We start from the raw sequence: 18,552 nt of genomic DNA, 5'->3' as shown, positions 1-18,552 counted from the left end.
ACAGAAACCAGATGGCAGTTATTAGAGTCGAGGGCCATGAAAGGGAAGCAGTGGTTGGGAAGGGAGTAAGACAGGGTTGTAGCCTCTCCCCGATGTTATTCAATCTGTATATTGAGCAAGTAGTGAAGGAAACAAAAGAAAAATTCGGAGTAGGTATTAAAATCCACGGAGAAGAAATAAAAACTTTGAGATTCGCAGATAAGATTGTAATTCTGTCAGAGACAGCAAAGGACTTGGAAGAGCAGTTGAATGGAATGGACACTGTCTTGACAGGAGTATATAAGATGAACATCAACAAAGGCAAAACGAGGATAATGGATTGTAGTCAAATTAAATCGGGTGATGCTGAGGGAATTAGATTAGGAAATGAGACACTTAAAGTAGTAAAGGAGTTTTGCTATTTGTGAAGTAAAATAACTGATGATGGTTGAAGTAGAGAGGATATAAAATGTAGACTAGCAATGACAAGGAAAGCGTTTCTGAAGAAGAGAAATTTGTTAACATCAAGTATAGATTTAAGTGTCAGGAAGTCGCTTCTGAAAGTATTTGTATGGAGTGTAGCCGTGTATGGAAGTGAAACATGGACGATAAATAGTTTGGACAAGAAGAGAATAGAAGCTTTTGAAATGTGGTGCTACAGAAGAATGCTGAAGATTAGATGGGTAGATCACACAACTAATGAGGAAGTATTGAATAGGATTGGGGAGAAGAGAAGTTTTGTGGCACAACTTGAGCAGAAGAAGGGATCGGTTGGTAGGATATGTTCTGAGGCATCAAGGGATCACCAATTTAGTATTGGAGGGCAGCGTGGAGGGTAAAAATCGTAGAGGGAGACCAAGAGTTGAATACATTAAACAGATTCAGGAGGATGTAGGTTGCAGTAGGTACTGGGAGATGAAGAACCCTGCACAGTTTAGAGTAGCATGGAGAGCTGCATCAAACCAGTCTCAGGACTGAAGACCACAACAACAACAACAACAATAAAGTGGGAGCATATAAGTAATAGTGACACTTGCTCTATAGTTAAGTACATTAAAAAAAAAATCTCATCTCTGAGTTTCAGTGGTTAGTGTTGTTCATTGGATACCGAAAGGTCTCGAGTTAGATTCTTGGAGACAATCATTGCTTTCTGTTTGGAGAAAAGTCCAGAACAGGTTTGGTGAGACGTAGGAGTTCAGCTAATCCTTCCCTGAATAAAAAGCATTCACATTTGTGCACACATCGGTCATACAGCATTACATTGAATAACTTTCTCTGTGTTGTCAACAACAGGAGCTTGTGTTATTGGATGATTCAGAATCACCATCTTTGTCTTGCTGAGAAGTGATATCTTGGAGATTTGTTAGTTAAAGGTGTTCCTTTTTGAATGCATGGTGTTCTCTTTGAACGTTAATTGGTTTGATTTGATATATGGTAATCAGATGTTTTTGCGTAAGCAAATGGTGATGTCATCAACTAGCTCTTGTGTGATATAGCACTTTCTACAGCGTCTGTAGTATAAAAAATATATAAGGGGCCCTCAAAATGAAATGAGCCAGAGCCAGAGGCTGTGAAATGAAAACACCTGGCAGTATTGAAGTGCTATTGCTTACGGAAGACATGAGGACAGAGCAAGCACGTGCACATGTTGACTTTGCACTGCACTCTGAAAACATAGAAGCGGAAGCTTCAAAAGAAGAGCAGAGGGTGGAGTGCATTTCTTTGCAGCAGAAGGAGTGCAGGGAATGGAAATTCATCAAAGTATGCCACAAGCGTGAGAGTAGCACTCATGTCCGTTGCAGTTCTGAGACTCAGTCTGACCTCTGCAGCTGTGACTGCCACTGTATCTTGTCAGTCTTCAGTAACGAGGGCATCCACCTTGCTGGACATTAGTGATGTGTTGTGGCATTCCAGATGATGCATCATCAGCCAGTGACCTCCAATCATGCTTCCTTGACTAACTTTTGCCACATTTTGACCATTGCAGCAGACATGTAGTGCTCTCAGTACACTTATGCCATTATTTGATACATTCACATTCCCCTCACTCCTGCTGTAAGGGAATGCACTCCACTCAGTTGCTCTTATTTTGAAGCCTCAGTTTCTCTGTTTTCATACTACTGAATAGGCTGGACTGTCAATACATGCACATGCTCATTTTGTCATCATGTGGGTGTGTGCCTATGTCCCTTTAGTGGTGGATTTGGTGCCTCAGCACTCTTGTATGGAACTCGCCTTCTTCTTTCTGCATTAGCATTATGATCCCTTTATCTGTTTTCATTTTACAGCCTCCAGCTTAATTCTTTTTGCATGCTCCTTACAGACAGTTCACTTTTTTTATCTGTTGACGTCATACGTCTACTGCCTTCAAAAAAATTCATTTTGTTGCTGAGATACATGTAAATTTGTGGAACAAACATTTGGATTTTTATAAGGAAAGACATGGATAAAATGTGCTACACCGACTTCAACTTAACTCTGTCACCAAAAACCACTTATGAAATACTTTCTTATGTCTGTCAGTCTGATAGTTTATATGGAATCCAACATGTTTAGACAGCCATTGCAATACTTAGAATGTGTATATCAGTAACACTTTCACTGTAATAACGATAGCTAAATGCGCACACAGCTTAATGTAACGTCACTTGAATGTTGGAACAGGAAATATTTAATTGTACTGTCTCATATACATGGGTATCCCTAGTTCATGAGAAAGCTAATGAAGCCCACCAGCATGGAAGTTACAGCAAATCGTATTCCCAATAAGCAACATTCGATTTGTCTGCTGATTCCCCACCTAACACGTCAGGGGACTGCTCTCTAGTAAAGTCCTGGAAGGGAAAATGTGGCATCTGTTACCATCCCATCAGGGACATCCACAGATATCTTCTGCTGTAGGTGTGTCTGTTGTTGACGTTTGGGTTGATTCTTGGTCCTCTAGCTCCGCCACATTGTCGTGTCATGATCTTTTTCTCATTCCACTGTCATCATGCATGCTCAGTGTGCCAATGCTCTGCACTCACTCTTGATACTACTATATAGAGGAACTATTATCTGAAGCAGTTCGGGATGGGAGTATTCGGTTAATTGGGTTTTCAAATGTTTATGAAAACATATTGTAACAGTGTTCACAGTAATATGAAGCAAAGAAACATGGGATTAAAGACAAACTGCACACATATATTTTAGATCACATTCCTTGCAAATAACTCAGAGAACTGACTCTATACTGTAGTTTGAAAAGTTTGTTTGCCTATAAAGTAGGCCTACAGTTTGGACAGTGCCATTTTCTTCTTGCTGTTCCAATCACTTAACAGCAATTTTCAGAGCAATGAAAAGCTTACTCACTGGATGGTCCTTTCTTTGCATGGACCTAGTTGCTAGGTACCTCCTTGTTGTCTTGTTAATTGATAAGAGCAACAATTATTTCATCACCTGTTAATAAACAATAACCTGGGTTATTAATGTGACATGTCAGATCACATTCCTCAAAATCCTAAAAATTCTTTAATCTGTTCAGTTTGGATACGACTTGGCTGCTTGGTGGTTGTCCAGGTACAGTGATAAACTCTTCTGAAGGAAGGAACTTATTCCAAACTTGATACACTGTCTAAATCGTGTATTTCCACAATTTTCACTGCTTTTCCGTGCAAGCTTCGATCCTCATTGTCAAGTACACACGGGAAGTTTGTACTGTCATCACGTCTGCTTTTAAGGATTAACATTGTTGTATTTCAAACATATTTCTGAGCTGAGCTTGATCGACTATCAAGTTTCTTCACCTGGTCAGATATTAGGATTTGCAGTTTCTAGGGTTATGTACTCACATAGAGCAATATCATATTATTGTTATTGGTTGTTACTTTGTGTACCATTCTATCATCCGCATTAGTTTGGGGGCCTGCTCTGTTGTGTACATAAATGGAAACCTGTGATTTAGCATGAGTATATCCTGTTCTTGCATAGTTTCTTGTAGCTCCATCCTCATATGTCCTTTATAGCACTGTGCCACATCACCAATTTGGCATTTGCATCTGCAGTCAGCTTATCTCCTAGCTTTCCTAAATTTCATCATAACAGTATGGTTCTTGTAAACTTGAGAAATCTCATTAAATGGCGTCTATTCAGTATAACAGTACGTTTCTGTTTATATATTTCGTAAAGGAACATTTGTAGTTCCTACAGGAAAGTTTGTTACTTTGCCATTCTTGAAGTACTGTTTCTGTACAAATTGAGTGTCTGTACTGACATCATCTTTAGCAAGACATTTTGAATGTGGAAACTTGAATTTGGATGACCAAAAGGAAAGCAAATAATGAGCCAGCTGAAAACAAAATGCAAACAAAATACTGACAGATAGTCTCAGTAGATAAATAAAATCAAAGGAACATGGGAACTTTCATTGTAGGAGACAGATTCAGTGTAGAAGAAGACTTTGTTGAAAAACATTGGGGAGTATTTACATTTCATAGACAGCCACTACTGTCCTTTCGACAAGATTGAATTGGAACATTTAACTTGAGCATAATAAATGTAAGAAGAAACATGTTATCCATCATATGTTGCTTATCATACAAGCATTAAGGTGATGAACTCTACAAGGAACAATTACATTGAACGACATTTCAAAAAATTCGGAAAAATTGGCATTATGGCATTCAATGCTAAATAGACTATAGAGAACTTTACTGAAAAATATTGATTTCTTGTGCAGCTGATAAGAAATAAAGGAGGTTCCACTAGAAAAGATCTTTCAGGGCATTCAAATCTGCTGTAAAATCACCGAGAATTTCAAAAACTTACTCGCACATTGGTGCCTGCCAACATAAAAAAACAAAACTGGAACAAAATTAACATTTAAAAAAAATATTCGTGTAGAAAGATCATAACCTGCCAATACTATTTGACCAGTCTACAAACTCGTAGGGAAGTAAATTAAATGAATGTCCCCAGTCGTAAAAAGTAATTGGAACTGATGAAAAGCAACAGTGAACTAGACCTTGACCGACTTCCTATTAGGCTTCAAATTTATTGCATTTATAACGAATTTTTTCGTCTTGTAACCACATTCATGTCCAAATTCGAAAGCAGGGTCATCAGTAAAGTACAATACTTGGCACTGAAAGCTCTTTATTACAAAAAGCAACGTAGGGTCAGAACAGGACAAACTCCCAGAAGGAGAGTGTTGTTGTTTATACAGATGTTGACTATTCTAGAACATACAAACATTAGAAATTTTGGTTGTATCGCCACATTCCCATCACTGCAGAATGAGAATCAAAGGAACCCCCCTCCCCCCCTGAAGCATTGCGGTCATCAAGCATGCCTTCTGTTTTCTTGAACTAGAAGCCCCACATCAATCTGTGCCTGAGAACTGTAGTAGGGCTTCATATGGAGGACAGATTGCGTCTCTGTACTTTTGTCTTCTTGATAAGAGTCATAATCAGCGACTTCGTATGTGGTGCCCAGCTAGTGAGAAAGGATACAGTACCAAAATAACGCTTTAATAACTTTTCTGGTAGTCCATCTTTCCACACAGCAACATTCTTTGTCTTTCTCCTAGTGTCCAGGGTCTGTATGTTAGCCAGCTGTCTTACTTCTTCAGTCCTGGTGATGAGACATTCCTCATAGTCACCCTGAGTATGGGAACAGTGTATCCATTGCAACCATGGAGCAGAAACAACTGTTTGAAGCCTGTAGTAACTTGGTTCACTATGTGGTATACAAATAGCACAAAGGCAGTACTGTATTACAATCTCTCTGTTACGTGTCAGCATACACTGAGGACACGTCTGCCAAAATATTATTAAACAATTACTAACAAAGAGATAGAGGGGCTGGCCAGTACTTACCTCAGCTCAGTACAGCCGATAGAAACACAAAAAACAACCGAAAATTTAAGCTCCTAGCTTTCGGAATAAATGTTCCTTCATCAGGGAGGAGAGAGGGGAAAGAAAGGGAAGAAGGGAAAGTGGATTTAGTTACTCACAACCCAGGTTATGAAGCAACAGGGAAAGGAAAACAGGGAAGGTAGCAAGGATGGAGGCATGCTGGCTCATTCGTCTGGTATCTGAAATTAATGCTAAAGATCGATACACCTCTTCTTCAACATTCTTTATTATCTCCTGACACATGGGTTTGACATTCACGGCTGTTATGTCTTGTGTGTACTTAGTCCAACAGTTCTGATCTCCGTAAACTGCTATATCACTTTTATCACTACATGGAGTGTGAGAGAGATGAGGTCATAGTCTTCCTGCCATAGTGACAATATTTCAGAGTCGGTTGTACTTCTTTCATCCAATTATTTTCTGTTGCATTTCCTCAATTCACTGGCATCACTTGAATTCTTCTGTTGTTATGATGTCTTTACCAGAAGAGCTTGATATGTCATTTGTGGCCCCTTTCATTAGATGTTGAGATTTTGTTGGCTTCTGTCATATTCCAGTGGAATTCACAGTGTGGCATAGGGCCGAAACATTGTTTATGTAGGACTGTGTAACTTCTTCATAGCAGTAGGCCCTGTTCTTAAATGTTCATGCACCAAGCAAACTTACTGCTGATTCTCACTAAATGTTATCTTCAGTTCAGCTTGGAATTTGTTCCTACAATTAAGCTTCTGTTTGCTGTCCTTGAACCACTGCTTTGCTATGCTGTCTGAGTGAAAGTACACATTTGCCACACACAATGTGTCATCCCATCTGTTGTGTTTGGTTAATCAGTTAAGCCCTTTAAGCCAATTTTTCAGGTTCCATCAGAGTCTCCCGAAAACACTGATGAATGCCTGGTGTGCAGTGGACCTGTTGCTGTATGTGCAGCCACAGTTATTTAGGTCTTTTAAAGTACCTGGCTTCTCCACTGAACAATGTCATGTAAAAACCACACCCAAGTCTGAACCTGAAAGCAGTGCCATCAGAGAAGTGCAGCTATTAGCACCTTTATTACCAACGTGAGAACGGAACTGCTTCCTGGACGGATATTTATAAAAAACTTGACTATTCCAGAAAAGCAAACATTACAAAAATAAGAAATTCTGAAAGCGTTCCAGGAATTATAAATACTAAATAACAAATAATTACTGGTAGTAGGGTTTGAATTGGCAACTGTCAGCACGCATGTGGCACAGCTCGCAGCAATATTAATATTTTTCTGAGCTTCAGTCTATTGCAGTGATGGTAGAAGAAAAAAAATGCTGAAGTGCAGACCATTTTCAGTAATACCAGACAGTTAAGGGATGTAATGACCTGCTGTGTCCCGTAGACAATGAGCAACCTCTAAAAAATGTTTTTGTCAATTAGCACCTGGTAGATGCTCATTATGTCAAGCAAATACTGAGGAAATGTGACAGAACCAATAATACTCTCACTGTGTGGAAGTTGTGTAAGAACATAACAATCATCTTGGACTGGTTACTGAAAAAGTTAAAGAAAAATGTCAATCTGCTTTATAACTGACTTTAAATAAATTTGTGTGGTGAATTAAAACTCACATTAAGTATAGATAAATGCAAAGTAATTTGTATATAAAGAAGATACATGTACTATATATATACCAAGCGGGAAAGTGCCGGCAGACAGGCACAATGAACAGAACACACAAACACACACACAGAATTACTAGCTTTCGCAACCGATGGTTGCTTCTTCAGGAAGGAGAGGGAAAGACGAAAGGATGTGGGTTTTAAGGGAGAGGGTAAGGAGTCATTCCAATCCCGGGAGTGGAAAGACTTCCCTTAGTATGTGCGGATGGATGTGTGTGTGTGTGTGTGTGTGTGTGTGTGTGTGTGTGTGTGTGTGTGTGTGTGTGCGTGTGCGTGCGTGCATGCGTGCGTGCGAGTGTACACCTGTCCTTTTTTTCCCCTAAGGGAAGTCTTTCCGCTCCCGGGATTGGAATGACTCCTTACCCTCTCCCTTAAAACCCACATCCTTTCGTCTTTCCCTCTCCTTCCCTCTTTCCTGAAGAAGCAACCGTTGGTTGCGAAAGCTAGAAATTGTATGTGCGTGTTTGTGTGTTTTATTTATTGTGCCTATCTACAGGCGCTTTCCCGCTTCGTAAGTCTTGGAATCTTTGTTTTTAATATATTTTTCCCATGTGGAAGTTTCTTTCTATTTTATTTATTTATACACATCAGTGATGGAGATAATATGAATCTCTCCCATGCAACTTACTCCTTATTACTGCTGCAAGGTTTGAGATTATCTGAAAGTTGGCTTCAATTTGAGTGAATTGAGAGATGTTCTATTAACATTGTTACTGCTTGGTTCACTATATCCAAAATGCACTGGGAATAAATATGAGGCGCTCTAAAAACACAATTGAGAACTTGTAGGAGGGGACTGATCATATCACAAGAAATACTATTGATAAATGTAGACAGTATTGTGGAGAAAATATGAAAAAAATTAAAATATATCTTTTGTACACTTTGATTAAGACAAGGCAGTAGAATAATTTAAGTAGTAAAGGTAACAATTCACTGAATAGTATGGATGTTGAGTGACTGAAATGCACGTAAAGAAGACAGAACTTTACTAGCTTTCAGAGACACATTTTTAGAGCTAGGAGCCAGCCCCCCACACCCCCTCCCCTCCCACACACACCTGTATGACTGTATTGTGCTGGCAAGATTGCAGCTTGAATGAGGTGAGGGGTTGTATCTTGGCAGAGTGAGTGATGGGAGAAAGGGGTGTGGGAGTGTGGGGAAGGGTGGCTGATGTTTGGGAGAGAGAGTAAGCTCATTATAAGAATGCAAGAGGGTGAGGCAGCAGGAGCACAGGGTTGGAATGCTGCGTGGACTCAACAGAAGGTAATGGGTGAACAGTCGAAGTGGTCATGGCCTATGCTACAGGGTGCTGCAAAAGTTCCATGCGACCATGTTGGTCAAGGTTGCGTGTCTGCTTAAGAAAGGCAAGAAGGAAAATGTAGGGAAAGATGTGGACAAACAATAACAGAGATAAAACAAATGTGAAACATAAGAGAAGGAAGGAATGACAAATGACATGAAGTGTAGGACGGAAGGGAGCCATGTGGCGATGAGAGATTATGATACAAGTGCAAGCATATGGCCAGTCACTTTTCTCTTGTGTATTGAGTAGGGAAGATAATGATCGATAATAATACAAAGTACCCTCGGCAACTTGTTTAGCTGCAAGTGACAGAAAAATTAATGGCACAAAAGACAAGAAAGAAAGTAAGTGTGGGATTGAGACGATGAGAGGAGTTCATAAAAATATTTGGAGATGGGGCCTGTAATGGTGTACAGGAAACAAGGTGTGCAGCAGGACCTAAGTAGTCATTACACTTCCTGTTTCCTTATTTGAAGCCACTTCTAACTTCTCGTTTGTTATTGGAATTTAGTATCTCTCTAGTTCTGCTGTGGTCTCTTCTGTTTTTCAGATAATATGTGCCTTCTCTAGTTAACCTTTGTATGGCCTCATTTCCCCATTCTTTACAGATTTTTATAATTCAGTTGGGTAGTATTATGTTCTTTCTCCTGGAACACCACTGATTGGTACGCTTTAGTTACTGGGCTGCCAGTACTACACTTTGTGTCTGTTGTACATGCAGTTGTATGACATGAAACCAGAAAAACAGTAGAATAGACTTGTATAGTCATTTGCTAGTACTACCACATATTGATGAAATCCTTATGGGTAAACATTTTACAAACTGGACAGGATCTTAAACTGAGTATTTTGAGATAGGGAAATGAACATGATGGGTGGTAACAAGGTCCTGAATGAGCTGTGTGTGTGAGGCAGTTATTCATATACTGTTTTGTAATGAACAATCACTTGTCGTATCAGTTTTCATGAGGCTACCTTTAAAAACCACACACAAATATCTGTAATTTGTCCACACTAAAGTTTATCAGTGTGTGGTTGGTTGTCGAAGATGGAGTGTTTTTGGATTACGCATAAGCCAAAATGGAAGAAATTTATAAGTGCTTATAGAAACAGGAGGCCAAGACTCTCGACACATAATTGTTCGTTTAGTAGAATTTTAAATGTAGGATTGTATGAGGTGATTTATCAATAAGCACCTATGGAATACACTCTTCAAAGAACACAGAGTTAGTAGTTCTGATAGGGCAATAGTTACATAAACAACATATTCAAGCAGTAGAGTCAAGTGATTTTGAACCCAGATTCAGTTATGTCAGTAGAGTATACTGTAGCGCCTGCATCAAGACTGGTAGTCGTAAGTTTGAACAGTTGCTTTGAGCTTAAGTTAGTTCTTGGCTTTAAAAAGACTATCTGGCCATTTCTGACCATTATTTGCTTATCTCAAAATATTCAATTCAGGACCTGTAAATTCTTTATTGTTTTGCCCTAAAGGATTGAGACATTCTTCACGTCTCATATCTTACTGTTATTTAGAAATAACTTGGACATAATGCACTGACAGATCCCTGTCTTTTACACAGCACAGAATAGCAAATAGCAAAGTTGTTAAAATCATGGAACTGGAGACCTAGTGCTACTCTTACTTTTCATGTAAAGAACAGCTTTTGAACAAATAAGCAAGATGTTATTTCAGTATTAAACTAACAAAATTTTATATCACACTTTATTGTTTAGCTTGTTGTTAACTTTGATGTTCTCAACACCATTACCTCACCCCAGGCCTTTTTTCCATTAAAGAAATGAACCCTTAAGTTCTATGAACACCAAACTCACAAGATCAAACAATGGAAAATCCAGGATGGAATGCAACAGTATTGTGAAGGAAAGTTGCTACTCACCATATAGCGGAGATGCTGAGTCACGATAGGCAACACCTCTTAATAAACAATATTTTGCTGTAGCGTAAGAAATATTGTGGTTTGTATTTTTGTAAAATCAAAATTTCATTTGTTTATTTGATTGTTTCCACCATCCATGACCTACTTTACAGTAAAACTCCAATTTGAAGTTGCTCTTATGAGGGTCATTCCATAAGTCACTGTAACTATGGTGTATCTTGTGATAATGTGACAACATGAGAATTCCATTATATGCGTGGAACTGGTATGGCGATGTGTATCTGAATGCCAATATAAAATAGAGTTCCAGTACAAGAGGTCGTGGTAAAGGTTGAAATGAAGAACAGAGATTGGAACTGTGTGTAAATTTATTGTGCGTGAGTACAAATGGAAGAAAAAGAATCAAAATCAACTATTTTCTTCAGAATAGTCCCCCATTGCATACTCACAGCATTGCTAATGATGGAGAAGCTGTTGAATGCCATTGGCATTGCCATCAATGTGTGCCTCCTGTTGCTAAAATGCCGTAAGGACTTTTGCCCTGTTTGCAAAGTGCCTCTCCTGCAATGGTTTTCTCAGTTGTGGAATGAAGTCAAAGTCGCAGAGACTGAGTTCTGGTGAGTGAGGTGGGTGGGGGACACGATCCATCTTGCAGCACATCAAATTCACATTGAATGATCCATCCTTGCATAATCTGTCAGTTGATTTCGGTAGTGTTTGCCGCAGGTTTTTGGATATTTACTGTGAATATGGTGATGCCAATCATTCACATGAAAAACCATGCCTTATGGAATGACCCTTGGATATACACAGGCTGTAATCCACAGTGGCTAAATGATGGATGGAATTGTAGTCTAAGGAAATTAAACACATCTATAGAAACAAATATAAGCAGACTGAAATATTTTATCAAACTGTGGAAAATCCAATATTGAATTTCCAAATATTTTGTATGTTTGAAAATCTTTATCTTCTTGTAGTGATTTGTTTTCATGCAATCTTTGTTCAAATATAATTGTTTTTGAACACTATTTAAGAAAAAGTATTTAAAAACAAAAGTGTGTGCAGTTGATATCTGAGGCTCTGCAATGCCTTTCTACATTAATAAAGAAGTTCTGATATGGTTTTTCAGCTGTTACAGCTATTTTCTCCCCTAGTCTCTTAAAATGTGAAAACAATTTGGAACTTTGCGTTGAATTTGAGATACTTTGGAATGAAAAAAGCTCTGTAAACCTATTTTGGTCCAGTTTTCTAGAAACTCGTGTGTGCACTTCTTGTTAGAGCCCCACATTTCATTTTGCTTAATTTATTTATTTCTTTTAATGTGTTTTCCTCATGTCTGTTAAGGTGAAAGCCAACATGGTTCTTTAAAAGGGGCACAGCCAATTCCTTCAACCTCATTATCCTATCCAAACATTTGCTTGGTTCCTAATAACATCATTGATTTACAATTTCTTCAGTACATTAAACTGTTTGTGTTTACAATGTTCATTCATAATTTCTGTAACATATTTCATTAATCCTATTTCTCTTTCGGTCTTCTTTCCCTAGCCACTTAACAGTTTCCAGCAGCAACTAACAAGTTACTAACTTACCTTGTTTGCACCCTCTCCACTGCCAAGCACCCCCGACCGTCTCAACTTTGGACATTATACGGTCCACTTCACACTGTTTATCCCTCATTACATCATTATCAAATTGAGGTGTTACCTGAACATTGGTTATTTATCTCCTTTGAAGTTTAATATTGTTAAGTTTAGTGATGTCTGTACGACAAGATAGTTAACACTATAGCAAACTGTCCGTCCCGGTAGCTGAGTGGTCAGCGTGACAGACTGTCAATCCTAAGGGCCCGGGTTCGATTCCCGGCTGGGTCGGAGATTTTCTCCGCTCAGGGACTGGGTCTTGTCCTAATCATCATCATTTCATCCACATCAACGCGCAGGTCGCCGAAGTGGTGTCAAATCGATAGACCTGCACCAGGCGAACGGTCTACCCGACGAGTGGCCCTAGCCACACAACATTTCCATTTCCACTATAGCAAACTTCCCTTCATAGCTAAGTGTAATAGTAAGTTGAATGTTGTCCACTGATGAGATACATTTACAGTTTTAATTTTAGTTGCTGCCTTATAAATATCTTTTCTAGTTGAATACTTGTGAAAGGGTGATAATTTATTTTTCTTCTCCAGGTTGCCACCTGACAAACGACCAAATTTTGCTACACTTGGTATTGTAAGTCCCTTTAAATGTCCATGGAATTTACTTATAAAAGAGTGGAGTGATGAGAATTTTGATGAACATGATAAAAATTACTTAAACCAGATGTCATTTTATGTATTAAGGGACAGAAAGAAACTAGATGAAATGGAATGTGAACTTCATATAAACAGCAGAAAGAAAAAGCCTTCTTTTGACACAGGAACCCTTTTTGATTCAGATGATGACAAGAAATGCCTAGTACCAGTATGTGTTGTGTTGAAAGATAAAGGAGTTCCAACAGATTTTTCTATAATTTGTGTTCCAACTGATGAGGACTTGAAAAGATTATCATCTTGTGAATCATTTCCAGGACCCATAGAACCCCTCCATGAAGACGAAAAAAAGCAGGAAAGAAAAAAACTGCAACATGACCATAAGAAGAAACTAAAATATCTTAGGAAGCAAAGACATGCTGAGAAAAGGAAACTGATAGATAGCAATAGTGCTGATGTGGATCATTGTGAAAATGTGAGTGATACAATGAAAGATGAAAAAACTACAGCCACAAAGTCCATAGTGGAAGAACATGCCATGAAAATGCGTGAACTCTGGATGCCCCATGCAAAGACTGTCAGGAAATCTTGCAGTAGAGAAATAATAGGTTTCATTTATAAAGGTGGTTTTTCATTTAGTGATGGAATTGGAATGGGGTTGGGATATATTCCACTTCCAGCTTTGCTGAGCTTCATTAAATCTACATACCTACTGAAACCTTGGATTTTAGTTAGGAATAAAAACAGTCAACAGTACAGGTATGCGATGCTTCACATTCACCGTGTGACATGAAATCTTTTACCAAATAAAACACCCGACAGTACAGGTATGGTGAATTTAACTCTTTCCATTGCTGAGAGTAAGAAACAGTATATTTTAGCATCCTTTTAACATTTCCTTTTCAATCAATCATTCTGTGAATATGTACAAAAACTTTGTCAGCTTTTTCAAATTATGATGTGATGCTGTTTGTATTGATTACATGTATGAAACTAAGAAAGAAAATATGAAATAATTGAATTGAAATATGCTTATATTCTATGTTAAGGGTTTTGGTTTTGATTTATTGCTGTTTTTCCTAATAGAAATACTGCAATTTAGTATAAATTATATACGCAAAAAGTGAAGCAGATATCTCTACTTTGTATCACCCCCTTACCAATAACTAAGCTTTGTATCTTTATCTGAGATATTCATTCTTGCAGATGCTGTAGCAATTATGCATATGAATAATCTATGTTTTACATGATTATGTTGTTTTGATGTGTCTCCTGAATAACTGCAGTTGAAAATACAGATCAAGCTCTGTGAAACTGTGATGAAACTTGCTAGCTAATCATAACAACATACAAAATTAGGTTATTGAGTGCAATTTATGTGGGGAGGTGGTGGGGGGATAAAGTGACTTCAGCATTTATTCATTTACACTCCTGGAAATTGAAAAAAGAACACCGTGAATTCATTGTCCCAGGAAGGGGAAACTTTATTGACACATTCCTGGGGTCAGATACATCACATGATCACACTGACAGAACCACAGGCACATAGACACAGGCAACAGAGTATGCACAATGTCGGCACTAGTACAGTGTATATCCACCTTTCGCAGCAATGCAGGCTGCTATTCTCCCATGGAGACGATCGTAGAGATGCTGGATGTAGTCCTGTGGAACGGCTTGCCATGACATTTCCACCTGGTGCCTCAGTTGGACCAGCGTTCGTGCTGGATGTGCAGACCGCGTGAGACAACGCTTCATCCAGTCCCAAACATGCTCAATGAGGGACAGATCCGGAGATCTTGCTGGCCAGGGGAGTTGACTTACACCTTCTAGAGCACGTTGGGTGGCACGAGATACATGCGGACGTGCATTGTCCTGTTGGAACAGCAAGTTCCCTTGCCGGTCTAGGAATGGTAGAATGATGGGTTCGATGATGGTTTGGATGTACCGTGCACTATTCAGTGTCCCCTCGACGATCACCAGAGGTGTACGGCCAGTGTAGGAGATCGCTCCCCACACCATGATGCCTGGTGTTGGCCCTGTGTGACTCGGTCGTATGCAGTCCTGATTGTGGCGCTCACCTGCACGGTGCCAAATACGCATACGACCATCATTGGCACCAAGGCAGAAGCGACTCTCATCGCTGAAGATGACATGTCTCCATTCGTCCCTCCATTCACGCCTGTCGCGACACAGCTGGAGGCGGGCTACACGATGTTGGGGCGTGAGCGAAGATGGCCTAACGGTGTGCGGGACCGTAGCCCAGCTTTATGGAGACCGTTGCGAATGGTCCTCGCCGATACCCCAGGAGCAACAGTGTCCCTAATTTGCTGGGAAGTGGCGGTGCGGTCCCCTACGGCACTGCGTAGGATTCTACGGTCTTGGCGTGCATCCGTGCGTCGCTGCGGTCCGGTCCCAGGTCGACGGGCACGTGCACCTTCCGCCGACCACTGGCGACAACATCGATGTACTGTGGAGACCTCACGCCCCACGTGTTGAGCAATTCGGTGGTACGTCCACCCAGCCTCCCGCATGCCCACTATACGCCCTCGCTCAAAGTCCGTCAACTGCACATACGGTTCACGTCTACGCTGTCGCGGCATGCTACCAGTGTTAAAGACTGCGATGGAGCTCCGTATGCCACGGCAAACTGGCTGACACTGACGGCGGCGGTGCACAAATGCTGCGCTGTTGGACCAGCGCCATTCGACGGCCAACACCGCGGTTCCTGGTGTGTCCGCTGTGCCGTGCGTGTGATCATTGCTTGTACAGCCCTCTCGCAGTGTCCGGAGCAAGTATGGTGGGTCTGACACACTGGTGTCAATGTGTTCTTTTTTCCATTTCCAGGAGTGTATTATGAAGCCTGCCATTGTAAGATTTGATGGACATATTAAGACTTTAGTGGAACTCTGTGTAATATTAATGTAAGGTATCAGGTTACAGTAGCTATGGTTATAATACTAACATCAGAGCAAAGAGAAAACAAGTTAGGAAAACATGTTCAGGTACCAGTGAAATTCATACCAGTGTCAAGGAAAGGATTCCTGAAAATACCATCATATCTTTCAGACTGTAAAATATTAATTTTAAACACAGGTAAAACGCTTGTGAACTGCACCAACTAAGGACAAGTTGACTGCTTACTTTGGCATGCTGTTATTCAAATAACCTGTAACTGCAAATATGGATGCACACTGCAGTTTCCTCATGGACATTGTCATTGAACTTGCAAATTTCTTAACTGAACAATGTTCTCCTCTAAAGGGAGAAATAAGGGTTTAGTAGAATATGTAGAGGCTTCTTGGCCTTTTGTTGAGAAGGGCCCACCTGTTACAAGGAGAAAGGGAAACAAAGATCAGGAAAAGTCATAAGAGAGAGTAGGAGCACAAAGATAATGCATTAGTAAACATTACCCTAATTTCAGAGATAGGAAGGGGGGGAGGTAGTGAGAAGAAAAGATGTGTTGCAAGATAAAGGGGGGAGGGGGACAGAAAGTTAAGCAGATAGAGGAAAGTAATCTTTGCCAGACTTCCTTCTCACACAGTTACCCCACTGACCTTGTTTACAAAGAAATATGTTGAGATGAGAAGCACTCCACCACCCTGCATCAACCAGGCCTTGAATGTTTGGAAAGTCTGGTTAGATTGTTTTGTCAGTGTTAATATTTCTCAAGTTGAGCTCTGAAATGAGGCAATGCTTTTGATATCTTCGCAACACAAGTCACAGTGGCATTCCATTATCCTCGTAACCTCCACAACTTTCTTATCCAAATGTATGACATTCCTATACCAGCATCCATAGCCTAAGGTTCCTACCCTACAGCCAGTCCTACAGTTGAGAACACACACACACACACACACACACACACACACACACACACACACACACACACACACTGGACAGTGTATGAACTTCCTTCTGTTCACTGTGTGACTTTCTGTGTAAGGATGACTGCTACGTAACTGACTGCACACCTACATGGATGGAGAAGAATTGCTCAGTTTAGGCACACTTGGTAACCATTTGCTGAGTGTGTTATACAGCATGGTTGAAGAGACCTGTGTGACTGCTGCACGTAGTCATGAATTATTTTAAATTCCCACACAGAATGGATGTAGGAAGTTACTGTCCAATGTAAGGGTAGAAAATTATTGTATAATTTGGGAATGGGTAAGTAGAAGGCCTGTACCCTTCACGTTTTAAATAACTGAGTAATTGTGGTCAGTGACACGGAGGATTTATTAGAATGAATTAGTTACGTATTGTTTGTTGTTGTTGTGGTCTTCGGTCCTGAGACTGGTTTGATGCAGCTCTCCATGCTACTCTATCCTGTGCAAGCTTCATCATCTCCCAGTACCTAGTGCAACCTACATCCTTCTGAATCAGCTTAGTGTACTCATCTCTCGGTCTCCCTCTACGATTTTTACCCTCCAATACTAAATTGGTGATCCCTTGATGCCTCAGAACATGTCCTACCAACCGGTCCATTCTTCTGGTCAAGTTGTGCCACAAACTTCTCTTCTCCCCAATCCTATGCAATACTTCCTCATTAGTTGTGTGATCTACCCATCTAATCTTCAGCATTCTTCTGTAGCACCACGTTTCGAAAGCTTCTATTCTCCTCTTGTCCAAACTAGTTATCGTCCATGTTTCACTTGCATACATGGCTGTACTGATAACGACATCCTCTTGAGTAGTCCCCGCCCGGAGATCCGAATGGGGGACTATTTTACCTCCGGAATATTTTACCCAAGAGGACGCCATCATAATTTAATCATACAGTAAAGCTGCATGCCCTCGGGAAAGATTACGTCCGTAGTTTCCCCTTGCTTTCAGTACCAGCACAGCAAGGCCGTTTTGGTTATTGTTACAAGGCCAGATCAGTGAATCATCCAGACTGTTGCCTCTGCAACTACTGAAAAGGCTGCTGCCCCTCTTCAGGAACCACATGTTTGTCTGGCCTCTCAACAGGTACCCCTCCGTTTTGGTTGCACCTACGGTACGGCTATCTGTATCGCTGAGGCACGCAAGCCTCCCCACCAACGGCAAGGTCCATGGTTCATGGGGGGAGGCGCCCTTGTATAGACCCTCTATATACTCCTTCCACCTTTCTGCTTTCCCTTCATTGCTTAGAACTGGGTTTCCATCTGAGCTCTTGATGTTCTTACAAGTGGTTCTCTTATCTCCAAAGGTCTCCTTAATTTTCCTGTAGGCAGTATCTATATTACCCCTAGTGAGATAAGCCTCTACATCCTTACATTTGTCCTCTAGCCATCCCTGCTTAGCCATTTTGCAGTTCCTGTCGATCTCATTTTACAGACGTTTGTATTCCTCTTTGCCTGCTTCATTTACTGCATTTTTATATTTTCTCCTTTCATCAATTAACTTCAATATTTCTTCTGTTCCCCAAGGATTTCTACTAGTCCTCGTCTTTTTACTTACTTGATCCTCTGCTGCCTTCACTACTTCATCCCTCAAAGCTACCCATTCTTCTTCTACTGTATTTCTTTCCCCCATTCCTGTCAATTGTTCCCTTATGCTCTCCCTGATACTCTGTACAACCTCTGGTTCT

The 18,552-nt window shown here is 40.3% G+C and overlaps 1 protein-coding gene across 4 annotated transcripts in view; it reads left to right on the top strand.

Moving 5' to 3' along the window:
* LOC126356310 (ribonucleases P/MRP protein subunit POP1) overlaps nt 1-14,113 on the top strand; it is a 78,668-nt gene extending 64,555 nt beyond the window's left edge. For all 4 annotated transcript variants that reach the window (XM_050007262.1, XM_050007261.1, XM_050007263.1 and 1 more), the window contains one exon: nt 12,918-14,113. In XM_050007262.1, the coding sequence (XP_049863219.1) occupies nt 12,918-13,773 (856 nt within the window). In that variant the 3' untranslated portion in view covers nt 13,774-14,113. The remainder of the gene's footprint in view (nt 1-12,917) is intronic.
* The last annotated feature ends 4,439 nt before the right edge of the window (nt 14,114-18,552 follow it).

The sequence above is a fragment of the Schistocerca gregaria genome, chromosome 3 (genome assembly GCF_023897955.1).
Source record: "Schistocerca gregaria isolate iqSchGreg1 chromosome 3, iqSchGreg1.2, whole genome shotgun sequence".
NCBI lineage: Eukaryota > Metazoa > Arthropoda > Insecta > Orthoptera > Acrididae > Schistocerca > Schistocerca gregaria.
This window is presented reverse-complemented; position numbering and strand designations above follow the sequence as displayed.